The 13,752-nt window shown below is 45.4% G+C and overlaps 1 protein-coding gene across 1 annotated transcript; it reads left to right on the forward strand.

Annotated features, from left to right (window-relative positions):
• Nucleotides 1–2,304: 2,304 nt before the first annotated feature.
• On the forward strand, nt 2,305–12,733 carry LOC142471096 (extracellular calcium-sensing receptor-like). Its single transcript, XM_075577891.1, has 6 exons — nt 2,305–2,372; nt 7,462–7,759; nt 9,172–9,993; nt 10,556–10,783; nt 11,619–11,742; nt 11,817–12,733. Exons 1-6 carry the CDS (start codon nt 2,305–2,307, stop codon nt 12,731–12,733), a joined length of 2,457 nt encoding a protein of 818 aa, XP_075434006.1.
• Nucleotides 12,734–13,752: the final 1,019 nt, after the last annotated feature.

Below are 13,752 nucleotides of genomic sequence, written 5' to 3' on the forward strand. Positions count from 1 at the left end.
CCATTAAGCAAGTACTACAAGGTGACAGGGATCTACCATAACTTCCGGCAGAGTTTATCACACATAGTATTGGTTTCATCTTAAGTCATAACTACTTTTGGTACGGTGAGATGACTATGTCACGGGGACGCGCTTAATAACACATTTATATTTCGTGGGTCCTGATTGAGCAGAACAGGTTGAGCAAAATAAACTGAGATTTATTCCCTTGATAGGCAAACACACGACAACTGCAGAATAACTTAATAATTACACTCACGGGTAGAGAAACAGAGGATAATGTCCAGAAAGGTGCCAAGCACCAGAAGATTGTCCTTTAAAATGTAGTCAATATGCAAATTGCCAAATAAATAGCCAGTCCAATCATTCTGTGAATGGGCAAAGTCTTTTCTGGTTCTCTGGGATTTGCTGGAATCCCCAGGGCTAACGAAATTTTGAAGCAGGGCAAGTTTCCTTGTTGCGATGTTTTTAACCCCTTGCATTCTGGAATCGTAGCCGCTGTACTTAGGTCTTATCCGCTTGAAGAAATCAGGTAACAGCAACAGCAAAAACACAGGCAACCCAGGAATGAGGGGTACAGGCCTTTTTAAGGACAAGGGCCTGTGAAGGGATACATTAGCCTCATCCCATTGGCAAGGAATTATCTTCCTCCTATCAGAACCTGCCAGGTCACAGGGGCAAAACTTACAGCCAGCTCAGGTAACTCTGAGCATGCTCAGTGAGCAGCTTGGTAGCACTGCTAAGTAAAAAGGGGCCACTCATTTCTGGGGACGCAATGTCTGGAGTTTGGTCCCAAGGTGTGAAATAGCCAGGATGAGTAACAGGACCTGCTACTCAGAAACATCCTGATTAAGTGACACTTTATGAATCTGGGGTCTTTTGATATGCAACTTCCAGAGAGACTTACAGCTGTGGGCCTAGCAGGCTAGCTTTGAAGCTTGCATAGGCAAGTAACCCAGCTCATAGGTGTAAAAACATTTGGTTCTGGTATGCAAAACAAAGGCAGGCAGAAAAAAACAGCATCCTAAATTAGCAGTCTTAAAAGGGGAACATCATATAAAATTAACCCCTTCATCCCCAATACGAAATAGGGGTAACCAGCCGAGCCCACTGCCTTTATTAATGCGCTGATTACCCCCATTTTCACCACAGACTATTTACAAAATTATGGAATGGTAATGGGGACTAGGTTTGCACCGAGCTTTGCCAATCTGTTTATGGCAGTCTGGGAAAGCGAATATATCTGGTCTGAGACATTCTGGATCCACCGATTGGGGAGCCTTACACTGCTGCAGGGAGCCTGGGGTGTATTCTGGAACGATCTTGGTCAGCGCCTCCACCTGTAACGGATCCTACTATGTGGATTTGCCCATTACAGGACCCATATACATATATAGGCATACACGATTACACAGTAACCACACTGAGTGTAACATAAAAGAACAGTTTACTAAAGCAACATACGTTGTGACTATTGGTTACAGCTACCCTCATGCCTACAACGTCCATAACCACCCACCAATGTTCCCCCACTCTTGTACACAGTCCTCACAGTACCGTATGAGGCCTTTGGGCACTCTACCACCTAAGTGTCCACAAGATATAGACCCCACCCTCTATATGTGGTTAGCGATGCCACCGTACTGTGTGTTGATGCACTTGATGAAGGTACCTGCCAGGTGCTCCATTACTTGGTGCGGCCGTCCATTACTTGGTGCGGCTGACTTATCAATTAGGATCCGTCTGATCCAACGACGTGGGCATCAGCGAGGAGTCCACCACCGCGTGGGGTGGTATCCCGCTGGAATGTCAACCTTTGTAATGTCTCTTGGCTTGGCAGGGTGATCTGGTCCCAGATCACCATTCCTCAGTTCTGCGCAGTGTTTCAGCAGAGTCCCTAATATAAACAGCGATTAGGGCAGTGTCGCTACCTAAGGGCCTGTCCCTGTAGCTGCTACAACCTTGTCAGGGGAGTCGGGGCCTAGCTGGGGCCTAGGGGGGATCTTGCCTAGTGCAGAGTGTCACGGACCCCTGCACACAAACTTCCTACCCCTATCCAGCTGCCATGGCTCTCCTAGTGCGCCAAATGTATCTCTTGTATGCCGAGATCCTCTCCTTCCTATTGGCTTTGCTTGGCCACATGTACGCTTACCCTTGTGCAGGCTGGGGGCTGTAGTCCCTGAGGAGCCTATCCCTATCAGCCCCCTCGTGCGCCTAGCGTACTGAGCATGTGCGACAGGGTAATGTCCGCTGGAGCTTGTCTTGCATTTGTGCGAACCTCCACTTGTGCGCACGCACTCCAACATGGCGGCGCCCGTCAGAGGAGCCGCAGGCGAGCCCGCCGCCACCCGCACGTCCCAGCGACCGCGGTGGTAAGGGGGGAAGAAACGGGAGACCGGGGGACTAGGGCTACATAAGCATTTAAAGTTCTCTATATTTTTATTATGCAATATACTACACACACACACCCGCGCACTATTAATAAAAATGCCATTAATGCAGTTTCATTACCATAGCGGATAGCCGTTGATGTAATTAATTATTTTTTATTGATATGTGTGTTTTGAGACTAGTGTAGTGCAGGCAGAAGGTCTCGCCACCAGGTACTCGCCATGTTTGGAAATGTTGCTCTCACAGGTATTCGGGCCTTCCTGCATACCGTGAGAGTAAACCCAACAAAAACATGGCGAGTTCAAACCCCTGCCGAAAGTGCTTTTTCACTGCTTACTGCATAGACCCCTAAGTCAGATGCCAGGTCCAAGTTCTCATAGTAAAACGTTGAGGTCGCGGTTGGGTATTCTCCCCGAAAAGAGTAGCGCAAAGCGAGGGACGAGGTCCCGGTCAGGGTAAGCCTTCCGAAGCAGGTGCCCTGCACCTATTTGAGGCTAGATTTCACCCCCAGACCCCCAGTAAGTGTGTATTCCTCCTTTATTTTGTGTATTCATTGTGTGTCTGCTGGATTTCACCAGAAATAAAACTCATTTTATTCCACTACCTTGTTTTGTCCAGTGAGGGATCCCGGTAAAGGTTAAAAAGGTGTTATAAGTGCTGGTCTCCTGTAGCGAGAACAGGGGTAATCAGGCCTAAATAAAGGTATTATACCCGGCTGATCAACCCCAACTCGCATTGGGAAGGAAGGGGTTAAAAGTATTTACACTGCACTGCTGTATTTGCCCTGTCCCAGCCTTCTTAACCCCCATTTGCAGGCTGTTCTCTGCCTGCTGTAACAGAAGTGAATGTAATGCCTGCTATATTCTATTGAGACACAAGATGGAGTAGTGAGCACCAAAGCCAGCGCTGATTGAAGAAGCGTGCCTGCGGTTAGCGATCTATTTGAAGTGGATTTCCAATAAAATGTATCCGTACCTTGTTAGCCCCGTAACTTGAAAGGCAGAAAGTCTATTGCCGTGGGAAGTGGGTGAACTTGACTCCCTACAAGCAAGCCCTTTCAATTTAGAGAGCTAACTCACGAACGGAGGCACCTAGTACCCTGGTTTTTGGTGTGCAAGCATAAATAAATAAAACACAAACATACATGTATAAATTACAGTCGTGGTACACCGGGAACATGAAGTTTTAATAAACTGTATAAAACTGTTTTTAAAATGTACAGGCTGGAACAGTTTTTTTCTGTAAGCCCGGGAAAATTCCTCTGACATGTAAATGAGCTGAGGGTATTTTCTTTCCTGTACTTCAAAGATGTCCCGCTAAGCTGGAGACCTTTAGTATAGCGAAGTGACAGGGATGAAAAGCCTCAGAGACCCAAAGTGTAAACATGGCCGGAATCCTGATAAGTGCCATGTCCCGGGTCCTTGACACCTTGGGGCCAAACACCAGACTAAGGTTTACCAAGAACAGGGTGTATACCAGGCATGCTAAGTTGCATGGGTGTCAAGCCGACACATGCGCTATGCAAACCGGAATGCCTTTTTGCCTGGTTTTGGAAACTGCGGGCAACGCATCCATTGGTGGGTGAAATATTCACACGGAGGGGATTGGGTGCACATGTTAAGGATAGCCTGCAACAGCCTATAACTGTGGCCACCAGACTATCCCCCAGTATGTTCCAGATGTGATCAATATACCATTCATGATGTAACTACGCTTCACGCAGGACTACGTTCAAGCACAGCGGTGCGGATCCCATACTCGAGGGGTTAATACCATAGAAACAAAGAATTTACCCTAAACTTTGGAATTCGTTAGCCCTGGGGACTCCCGAACGAATTCCTATGAACTACAACGACATTCTTTGATTTGGCCAAGTTATTAGATCGTCAACTTGCGAACTAGCCAACGGGACTTTTACATCAGAGACTGCATTTCTTGCGCTTTCTCACAAAGGACAATTTATTTCATTTCCCCATCCCAGTAAGTGTTGTATTAAGTGTATTCTGAGGTTGTCGTGTGTTTGTCTAGTAAGGAAATAAATCACAATGTATTCGGCTCCTTGTTGTGTTCAATTGAGTACCCAGAAATATAAAAAGTGTTAATAAGTTTGTGTGACATCTCCAGTGACAGGCACTATAAATTCACATGGTATATAATCACTCAGAACAAAAAACTAATATGACAAATGTGTGAAGGGCAGGGTGCAATGCTTAAGTTTAAAATAGGGGTTTTTAAACTATAATTTTCTAACTTCCATTTCATATTTTATTTGAATATAAATTAAAAGTTATATTTTAATATTGTTAAGTCCCTTGAGTGCAAATAGAGGATACTGGTCTATAAATATATATGCTCCTTACACTTATTCTTAACAGCGTATATACTGGACATTTAAATCTCTCACTGCAAAGCAGGACACAATATGTTGCTGCCTCTCATTGCTAGGGCTGTCACACTGACACTGCTGTCATTTGTCCCCTGTGGGAATGGTGGAGCAGGAAAATAGAGACATGAGTCTTTGGAATAAGCACTGATTCCCAGGGTGCTGTCAAATTCTTGATAAGATAATTAATGAGAGATGGTGTAATTAAAATCTGCATTCCCAGGACATCAATACAACTTATAAAAACTGGCTTAAGGAGTCCATCCCTGTCTGCATGACGCTGATAGACTAAGGGGACACTATGTGTGTGACACTGACAGACTGAGGGAGCCCCTCTCCTGTGTGTGACAGTCACAGACTAAGGGAGACCCTCTACCTATGTGTGTGACACTAACAGATTGAGGGTCCCCTCTCCCTGTGTGTGTGACACTGACAGACTGAGGGAGCCCCTCTCCCTGTGTGTGTGTGACAGTGACAGACTGAGGGAGCCCCTCTCCCTGTGTGTGTGACACTGACAGACTGAGGGTCCCCTCTCCCTGTGTGTGTGACACTGACAGACTGAGGGTCCCCTCTCCCTGTGTGTGTGACACTGACAGACTGAGGGAGCCCCTCTCCCTGTGTGTGTGACAGTGACAGACTGAGGGTCCCCTCTCCCTGTGTGTGTGACAGTGACAGACTGAGGGTCCCCTCTCCCTGTGAGTTACAGATGAATCACAGACACAGACAGAGCTGCTGTTTATACAGAATTGGAAGATTGCTCCCAGTTATAATGTGGGGGTTATACACATTAGCTGTGGAAGTGTGTATGTGCTGGGGGTCAGGGAGAGGATGCAACCTGTCTGGTGGAAATATGAATGAATATCTGAGCGGGGCTGGAGATGTTATTATAGGGGGGACTTGTCTAGTTCATGTGGGCATAAGCTACAGCGAAAACCTTTTCACAAGCAAACCTGCCGATCTTAAATGTCAGAAGTAAGTTTTAATTGAATATTACTAACTTTTATGCAATCGGAGTGAACACTCTGTGTGTGAAACTGACAGACTGGCGGAGCCCCCCTCCCTGTGTGTGTGTGACACTGACAGACTGAGGGAATCCCTCTCCCTGTGTGTGTGTGTGTGTGTGACAGACTGAGGGAGCCCCTCTCCCTGTGTGTGTGACACTGACAGACTGAGGGAGCCCCTATCCCTGTGTGTGTGTGACACTGACAGACTGAGGGAGCCTCTCTCCTGTGTGTGTGACACTGACATACTGAGGGAGCCCCTCTCCCTGTGTGTGTGATAGTGACCGACTGAGGGAGCCCCTCTCCGTGTGTGTGTGTGTGTGTGTGTGTGTGTGTGTGTGTGTGTGTGTGTGTGTGTGTGTGTGTGTGTGTGTGACACTGACAGACTGAGGGAGCCCCTCTCCTGTATGTGTGGCACTGACAGACTGAGGGAGCCCCTCTCCCTGTGTTTGTGTGACAGTGACAGACTGAGGGAGCCCCTCTCCCGTGTGTGATACTGACAGACTGAGGGAGCCCCTCTCCCTGTGTGTGTGACACTGACAGACTGAGGGAGCCCCTCTCCCTGTGTGTGTGTGTGACACTGACAGACTGAGAGTCCCCTCTCCCTGTGTGTGTGACACTGACAGACTGAGGGAGCCCCTGTCCCTGTGTGTTTGACACAGACAGACTGAGGGAGCCCCTCTCCCTGTGTGTGTGTGACCCTGACAGACTGAGGGAGCAAGTGTGTGTGTGTGTGTGTGTGTGTGTGTGTGTGTGTGTGTGTGTGTGTGTGTGTGTGTGTGTGTGTGTGTGTGTGTGTGTGTGTGTGTGTGTGTGTGTGTGTGTGTGTGTGTGTGTGTGTGTGTGATTGTGTGTGTGTGTGACACTCACAGACTGAGTGAGCCCCTCTCTCTGTTTGTGTGACACAGCCAGATACTCCACCCACAAGCTTTTATTGTATTGTATGTCTTTTTTTATATAGCGCCATAATGTACATAGCGCTTCACAGCAGTAATACATGCAGTAATCATATAAATAAAAATAGTATAAATAACACGCATTGGGAATAAGTGCTTCAGACATTAAAGTAACATTAAGGAAGAGGAGTCCCTGCCCCAAGGAGCTTACAGTCTAATTGGTAGGTAGGGAGAACGTACAGAGACAGTAGGAGGGAGTTCTGGTAAGTGCGTCTGCAGGGGGGCAAGCTTTATGTATCATGTGTCCAGTATAATCCATAGTGCTATTCATATGCTTGTTTAAGCAGGTGTGTCTTAAAGGTGGATATAGAGGGTGCTAGTCGGTTATTGAGGGTAAGGGCATTCCAGAGGTTCGGGACAGCTTCCTTTAGCACTTCCATGCTATCTTCGTTCTGTGCATTAGTGTAGGGGACAGGATGGTCTTTTTCCTATGTTAGCAGACTTGAGCTTAGTCAAGATAATTGTGTTGCCGAAGTCTTTATCTTTAGTGATTGTCCATCGTCTATTGTCTATTGCGCAATTACTGAAAGTTGCTGACGCTATATTTGTCGGCATCTTGACAATATGTTTTGGTTATCTTCTTCAAACTAACCATATTCTGCATTATAACATTATTATTACACAGTCTCTTTACTGTGATAGTCTCTTTGTTGGGTCATACAGTCCAAAGTCCACCAGTTTGTGTGTGGGACACTAACACTGTCTGTGACATTTCCACCTAACCCTCTAGGTTTGTATTCCAGTATTATCAAAACATGCAAGCGATGATATTTGCTATAGAAGAGATTAACTCAAACCCCGACCTCCTCCCCAACATCTCTCTGGGCTTCCAGATATTTGACTCCTGCATTTCCATGAGACGGGCAGCAGAGGGGACATTCTGGCTGCTGTCGGGAGGACAAGAACAAGGAAGCATCCCCAATTACCGGTGTCACAAAGGGTCACCTCTAGCAGGTGTGATTGGAGATGCAGTGTCCAGACTCTCCATCCTAATGGCCCACATGTTGGGACTGTACAGATACCCCCAGGTAAGGGAGATACGAGTGTGTTATAAATAGACTTGAAATAAGAGGGCACATGAGCATCGGTTTCAGATCCCCAGGAAGTCTCTTCTTCACGGGTACGGAGGAACCACTTAGTGGCATATTTTGATCAAAAAAATGATTCAAGGCTGTTAACCCCTTTAAGGTAAACTTCAGTTTTGCATATACCTATACTATACTCATTACGAAACATTTCTTATTGTACTATGGACTAAACTTTGTAAAATATGTGACAGTGCCCAGAGGGTTAAATGAATGAAGCATAAAGCTGCCTGTGATTTAGTGCAATTAATAACAGGCAGAATACAGTAACAAGGTTCCTTTAGCATCGTGACGGGAAACGGTGAGTGCGCAGGTTCCTAAGTGAAACCTACTAATAAAGTACACATATTTCTCTTAAAAATACCATTAAATGGCCCCTTTGTTAATAGACTTAAGTAGAAATTATACCAGTAAATTGTAGCCAGTTTGGGGGGAGCGCAGATTGTGGGTGTGTGTTTTGTATAAATGCGGGGCCAATCTTATTCCTAGCTACATACTCTATGTGGGGACAGGCTGATAGTGTTACTGCTACATTCTGATATAGGGGTAAATCTCAGCTCACCTGGTTCTGTTCCGTTACACTGCTATTTGGAGGGGCACCTTCGAGATTGCGGTATGAAAACTAAATACACAAATCCTGCTTTTATCAGGGACGTTGTGTACATTGGGTTGAGTAGCAGGTTTCAGGCCTGTGTGAAACAGGACAATGTGATCACGAGGGATATTTTTATTGGCTACATTTTGATCCTCAGTCTAATAACAAAAGGAGCCGTTTAGTTGTATTTTTGAGAGAAATGTGTGTGTTATGTTAATATGTATCACTAAGGAACCTGCGCGCTCACTGTTTCCCGTCACGATGCTACTTGTTACCTTGTTAATGACTTATGTCTGCACTAAATCACAGGTAGCATTATGCTTCATTCATTTATCTCTTTAGACACTATCACACGTTTAGCACATAGGACAATAAGAAATGCAATTTATTGATTACAGGCACCTGCTAAACTGGAGGTTACCCTGGCAGGCTTCATCATCTTTGGATCAAAAGATGCCATTAAATGGCTCTTCTCGTATGAGATTTAGGATCAAAATGTAGAAATCTCATGAATAAATTGTAGCCAATTTGGGAGGGGCGCAGGGATTGTGTATGTGTTTTCCATATATGTGGGGCCAATCTTTTTCCTACATTCATATTCCATAAAGGGAGCGTGTTTTTGTTCTTCAAGTGTACAGATCTTTCCAAACCACACAGGTCTCTTTTTCAACTGTAAACCCTGGTTAGCAATGAAAAAGACAGCGCAAAATGTTACTTTGTAGACGTTCTTTTCATTCTCATTTGTAATTTTTTTCGACAGATCAGTTATTATTCAACCAGCCCTCTCCTCAGTGACCGGAATCTGTTCCCGTCCTTCTTCCGGACCATCCCCAGTGATGAGTTTCAGTCCAAAGGTCTGCCCCAGCTGGTGTCTCACTTTGGATGGACTTGGATTGGTCTCCTTGCCACTGACAATGACTATGGTCAATTTGGGATTCAGGTGGTACAGCAGGAGATAGTCAAGGTCGGGGCTTGCGTGGCCTTTGTTGAGAACATTTTGACCGGACAACATAACAGTAATGCTCCCCACCTCGTCCGTGTCATTAGGGAGTCAACGGCCAATGTAGTTGTGGTGTTGTCTTACGATATTGCGTTTCTGCCGGTGGTGGAAGAACTGGTGAGGCATAATGTGACTGGGAAAATTTGGGTGGCCAGTGAAGCTTGGTCAACCTCTGTTCTCCTTTCCAAGAAGAAGTTCCATAGGGTCCTGGTGGGCACCATAGGTTTTGCCATCCATTCTGGTCAGATGCCAGGTATCTTTGAGTATTTCCACTCCTCCAACTCCTCCAAATCCACAAATGATATATTCATAAGGGAGTTTTGGGAAAAGACTTTCTCTTGTAAGTGGTGGGACCAGAAGAATTTAGATGACTGGATAAGTAACGCCACAATTCCACAATGTACAGGAAGAGAGAAGCTGGACAGCGACATGGCTGAAGCAGATCTGAGAATAAGTTTCAATGTGTACACATCAGTTTACGCCTTTGCATGGGCCTTACAAAGCCTGCTCCACTGTAAGCCCGGAAGAGGACCATTCCATCATGGTGCCTGTGCCAACATCTCATCGTTTCGACCTTGGCAAGTAAGGCTAAATATCTCATGAGACTTGTTCTGGCCCTCTTGCCCCTTGTAACTAAGAGGTAGGGTAAGGCAGGTTAACTCACTTCCCTTAGATGCACACTGGCAGATACAATATACATCTTAAAAAAAGATTGGGCATCTTTTCAGAAAGGAAAGGTGTACCGGGATATACCAAATGTTTCCTGGGTTTTTTTTCCCTTCCTCTTTATCAATATACTGTAAATACAAATATAAAATACGTATCTGTCATGTTCATTTAACACAGGTTGAACGTGATGGACATCTATGTCTTTTCTACCTCATCGACTATTTAATAGTTACAACAATAGTATGTCCCAAATGTAGGTGTGCTGATGAAGGTTCGATGTGACAATTTGCCTCCCAGATCTGCTCTAACCAATGAGTTCCTGATTTTGTTCACTTTTTTATGGGTTGTTTGCTCCTACATTGGACTGACCCTTTAACCCATTAAAGTCGTCGCTATCATTAGGTCACGTTGCTTCTACGTGGGACTGACAATTTAATTCACTGGTTAAATGTCTGACATCCTCTTCTTCTTCCAGCTTCTCCATTACATTAAGGGTGTAAACTTTGAGACCAAAGACAGGACCCGGATGTTTTTCGATACTAAAGGGAACCCCCCAGCCCTCTACGATATCGTGAACTGGCATCTGAGCGCCACAGGCTCCTTGGAGCAGGTGAAAGTGGGAAGTTATGACTCAAGCGCCCCCGATGGAAAGATCTTAAGAGTAGACAGTGCGGCAATTATTTGGGCCAGTGGGGACACACAGGTATGTCTGAGCAACCCTTATACTATGAACTAATACATGGAGTAGGTTGGATGAATGGCTTTTCAACCCAGGGAACCTTTTTATATCCACAAACTCAGCTTGCTGATAAAGCAGTGGGAGACAGAGAGAAAACAGAGTGACATATGGTGTTATAAACAGTTTGTGTGAGGGAGAAGGAGAGAGAGAAATATACTGTAGAAATAGATAGAGAGAGGAGATAGATAGATAGATAGATAGATAGATAGATAGATAGATAGATAGATAGATAGATAGATAGATAGATAGATAGATAGATAGATAGATAGATAGATAGATAGACTGGCGACACACTTTATTCGAGCTCGGCTAGTCCCACGAATTCGGGTATACCCGGGTGTATTGAGGTTTGTGACTGTTTTCTGCCCGAGTGCATTGGGTTATTTTCCAGGCAGGGATTGAAGCATTTTATTCCCGCTGGCTGCAATACTGCACAGTATATATATATACTGCATTACAATTCATGAATTTATGCCATCTGGTAGACACGCGAAGCAATGCAGCCTATTAAATCCTAATCATTATCATTTAACAGATCAGCCGCCCGTCAGCCAGGCATGAACCCAGGCTGGGAAGGCAAACGCAACGGGGCTTGTCAGAGGTGAGGAGCGGCGCATTCCAGGTATCTGCCAGGTACATACTGGGTATTTGCTCGAATAAAGTGTGTCGGTGCAGTAGATAGATAGATAGATAGATAGATAGGTAGGTAGATAGATAGATAGATAGATAGATAGATAGATAGATAGATAGATAGACATGTAGAATTTTAAACTTATTTTATCTATTGAATCTCCCATAGGTTCCTCTCTCGGTCTGTAGCCCAAGTTGTCCCTCGGGGTTTAGGAAGATGGCCATACCAGGAAAAGCTGCCTGTTGTTTTGAGTGCGTCCCATGTCCCCAAGGAGAGATTTCCAACCAAACAGGTAAGAAGGTCACAGATGTTTTAGGAAAACTCATACAATTCCTGACAAACGTTGACCTCAGTGTCCCCTTCCAGATGCTGTGGAGTGTCACAGATGTTCCTGGGACATGTGGCCTAGTCTTCAACATGACAGGTGCCTCCCAAAGACCATACAGTTCCTCTCTTACCAAGAACCACTTGGTATCAGCATAGCAGCCATTTCCTTCTCTTCTTCAATGATCCCAATTGGCATTCTTGGAGTTTTCATCTGCCACAGGACAACGCCCATTGTCCGTGCCAACAACTGGTTCCTCAGTTGTCTACTCCTGGTGTCCCTGTCCCTCTGCTTCCTCTGCTCTTTGGCTTTCATCGGCTACCCGCAGCCTGAGAAATGTCTTCTGCGGCAGGTGACATTTGGCATAATCTTTGCCCTCTGTGTCTCCTGCGTTTTGGCCAAAACCATTACAGTTGTCATCGCCTTCAAGGCCACCAAGCCAGGCAGCACATTAAGAAAGTGGACAAGGACAAAGGTGTCCTACTTTGTCATCGGTCCAAGCATTTTCATTCAGCTTTGCGTGTGCGTGATGTGGTTGTCCATTTCCCCTCCCTTCCAAGAACACGACATTCAAACCCAACCCGGGGTAATCATCTTTGGGTGTAACGAGGGCTCCTCCATGGCATTCTGGTGCATGCTGGGATATCTCGGCCTCTTGGCCACCATCAGCTTCATTGTTGCCTTCCTGGCCAGGCGGCTCCCTGACAGTTTCAACGAGGCCAAGTTCATCACCTTCAGCATGCTGGCCTTCCTCAGTGTCTGGGTGTCCTATATCCCAGCCTCCCTCAGTGCACGTGGCAAGTACACCGTGGCCATGGAGGTCTTTGCCATCCTGTCCTCCAGCTGGGCTCTGGTGGTCTGTATCTTTGTGCCCAAGTGCTATATTATAATTTTCAGACCCCAGGTGAACACGAAGAAGCATCTGCTAAGGACCCATGCCAGTAAAGACAAAGAGTAGACTGTTTATTCAGGAAGTCCACAATTAAATGGAGGTCGCAAATGGATAGAGAATAAGTCTTGGAGATTGTCTCTTCACTCAGTACTGACCTACAGCCTACTCTCTATTCCTGCGTACACACAGCCCTGTCACTGCAACTCCATCCTTCTCTAAGGTGCCCTCTGCTATTCATGTGTACACATATCTCTGTCACTGCACCTCCATCCTTCTCTGCAGTCTCCTCTGCTATCACTGTGTACAAACAGCTCTGTCACTGCACCTCTATCCTTCTCTGCAGCCTCCTCTGCTATTCCTGCATACACACAGCTCTGTCACTGCATCCCCATCCTTTTCTGCAGTCTCTGCTACTTTTCCTGTGTACACACAGCTCTGTCACTGCACCTCCATCCCTCTCAGCAGCCTCCAATGTTATTCCTGTTCTGACCCACAAACAGTAATTGTATCATGTTTGTATATATGACAATGTAAAACACAGACATGCTTGTGTGTGTGTGTACTGTATCTGTATGTATGTATCCTTTACACAACTCTTTAATAAATACCTCACAATAACTCTACAAAGTGTGAGAAGAGACACCTGTGTTACAACACACACAGGGAGAGAGAGGGTGTGAGGAAGAAAGTGAGAGGTTAATAAAGAGAGCGAGTTGGAAGGCAGGGCGAGAGGGGGAGAGAAAGAGGTATATAGTTACATACTCGTCACAAAGATGAGATTTAAAAAAAGATGTGTCCATCAAGTTCAACCTATGCTAAATTTAGACGACCGATACTTTATCCTATATCAATACTTACTTATTAATCCAGAGGAAGGCAAACGAAAAACCCCAGTGACTTTTCATCCAATGATATCTGTCACGGGAGACCAGTGCTTACCTTATGAAAATATACCTGGATCCTTTGATTGACAAAACGGGAGATAAAATAAATTGTATTTATTCACATGAGAAACACGCACATCATAATTTACAAGATAACACAAAATAACACTTACTGGAATGGGGTCAAACGAAATAATTGGT

This window comes from Ascaphus truei, chromosome 20 (genome assembly GCF_040206685.1).
Source record: "Ascaphus truei isolate aAscTru1 chromosome 20, aAscTru1.hap1, whole genome shotgun sequence".
Classification (NCBI taxonomy): Eukaryota; Metazoa; Chordata; class Amphibia; order Anura; family Ascaphidae; genus Ascaphus; species Ascaphus truei.

Excerpts from the sequence above, each read along its gene's own strand:
- LOC142471096 (XM_075577891.1), top strand. The coding sequence starts at position 2,305 with ATGGCGGCGCCCGTCAGAGGAGCCGCAGGCGAGCCCGCCGCCACCCGC. Across the intron at positions 7,760-9,171 it reads GACTGTACAGATACCCCCAG|ATCAGTTATTATTCAACCAG; the intron begins GTAAGGGAGATA and ends TTTTTTCGACAG. Across the intron at positions 10,784-11,618 it reads GGGCCAGTGGGGACACACAG|GTTCCTCTCTCGGTCTGTAG; the intron begins GTATGTCTGAGC and ends AATCTCCCATAG.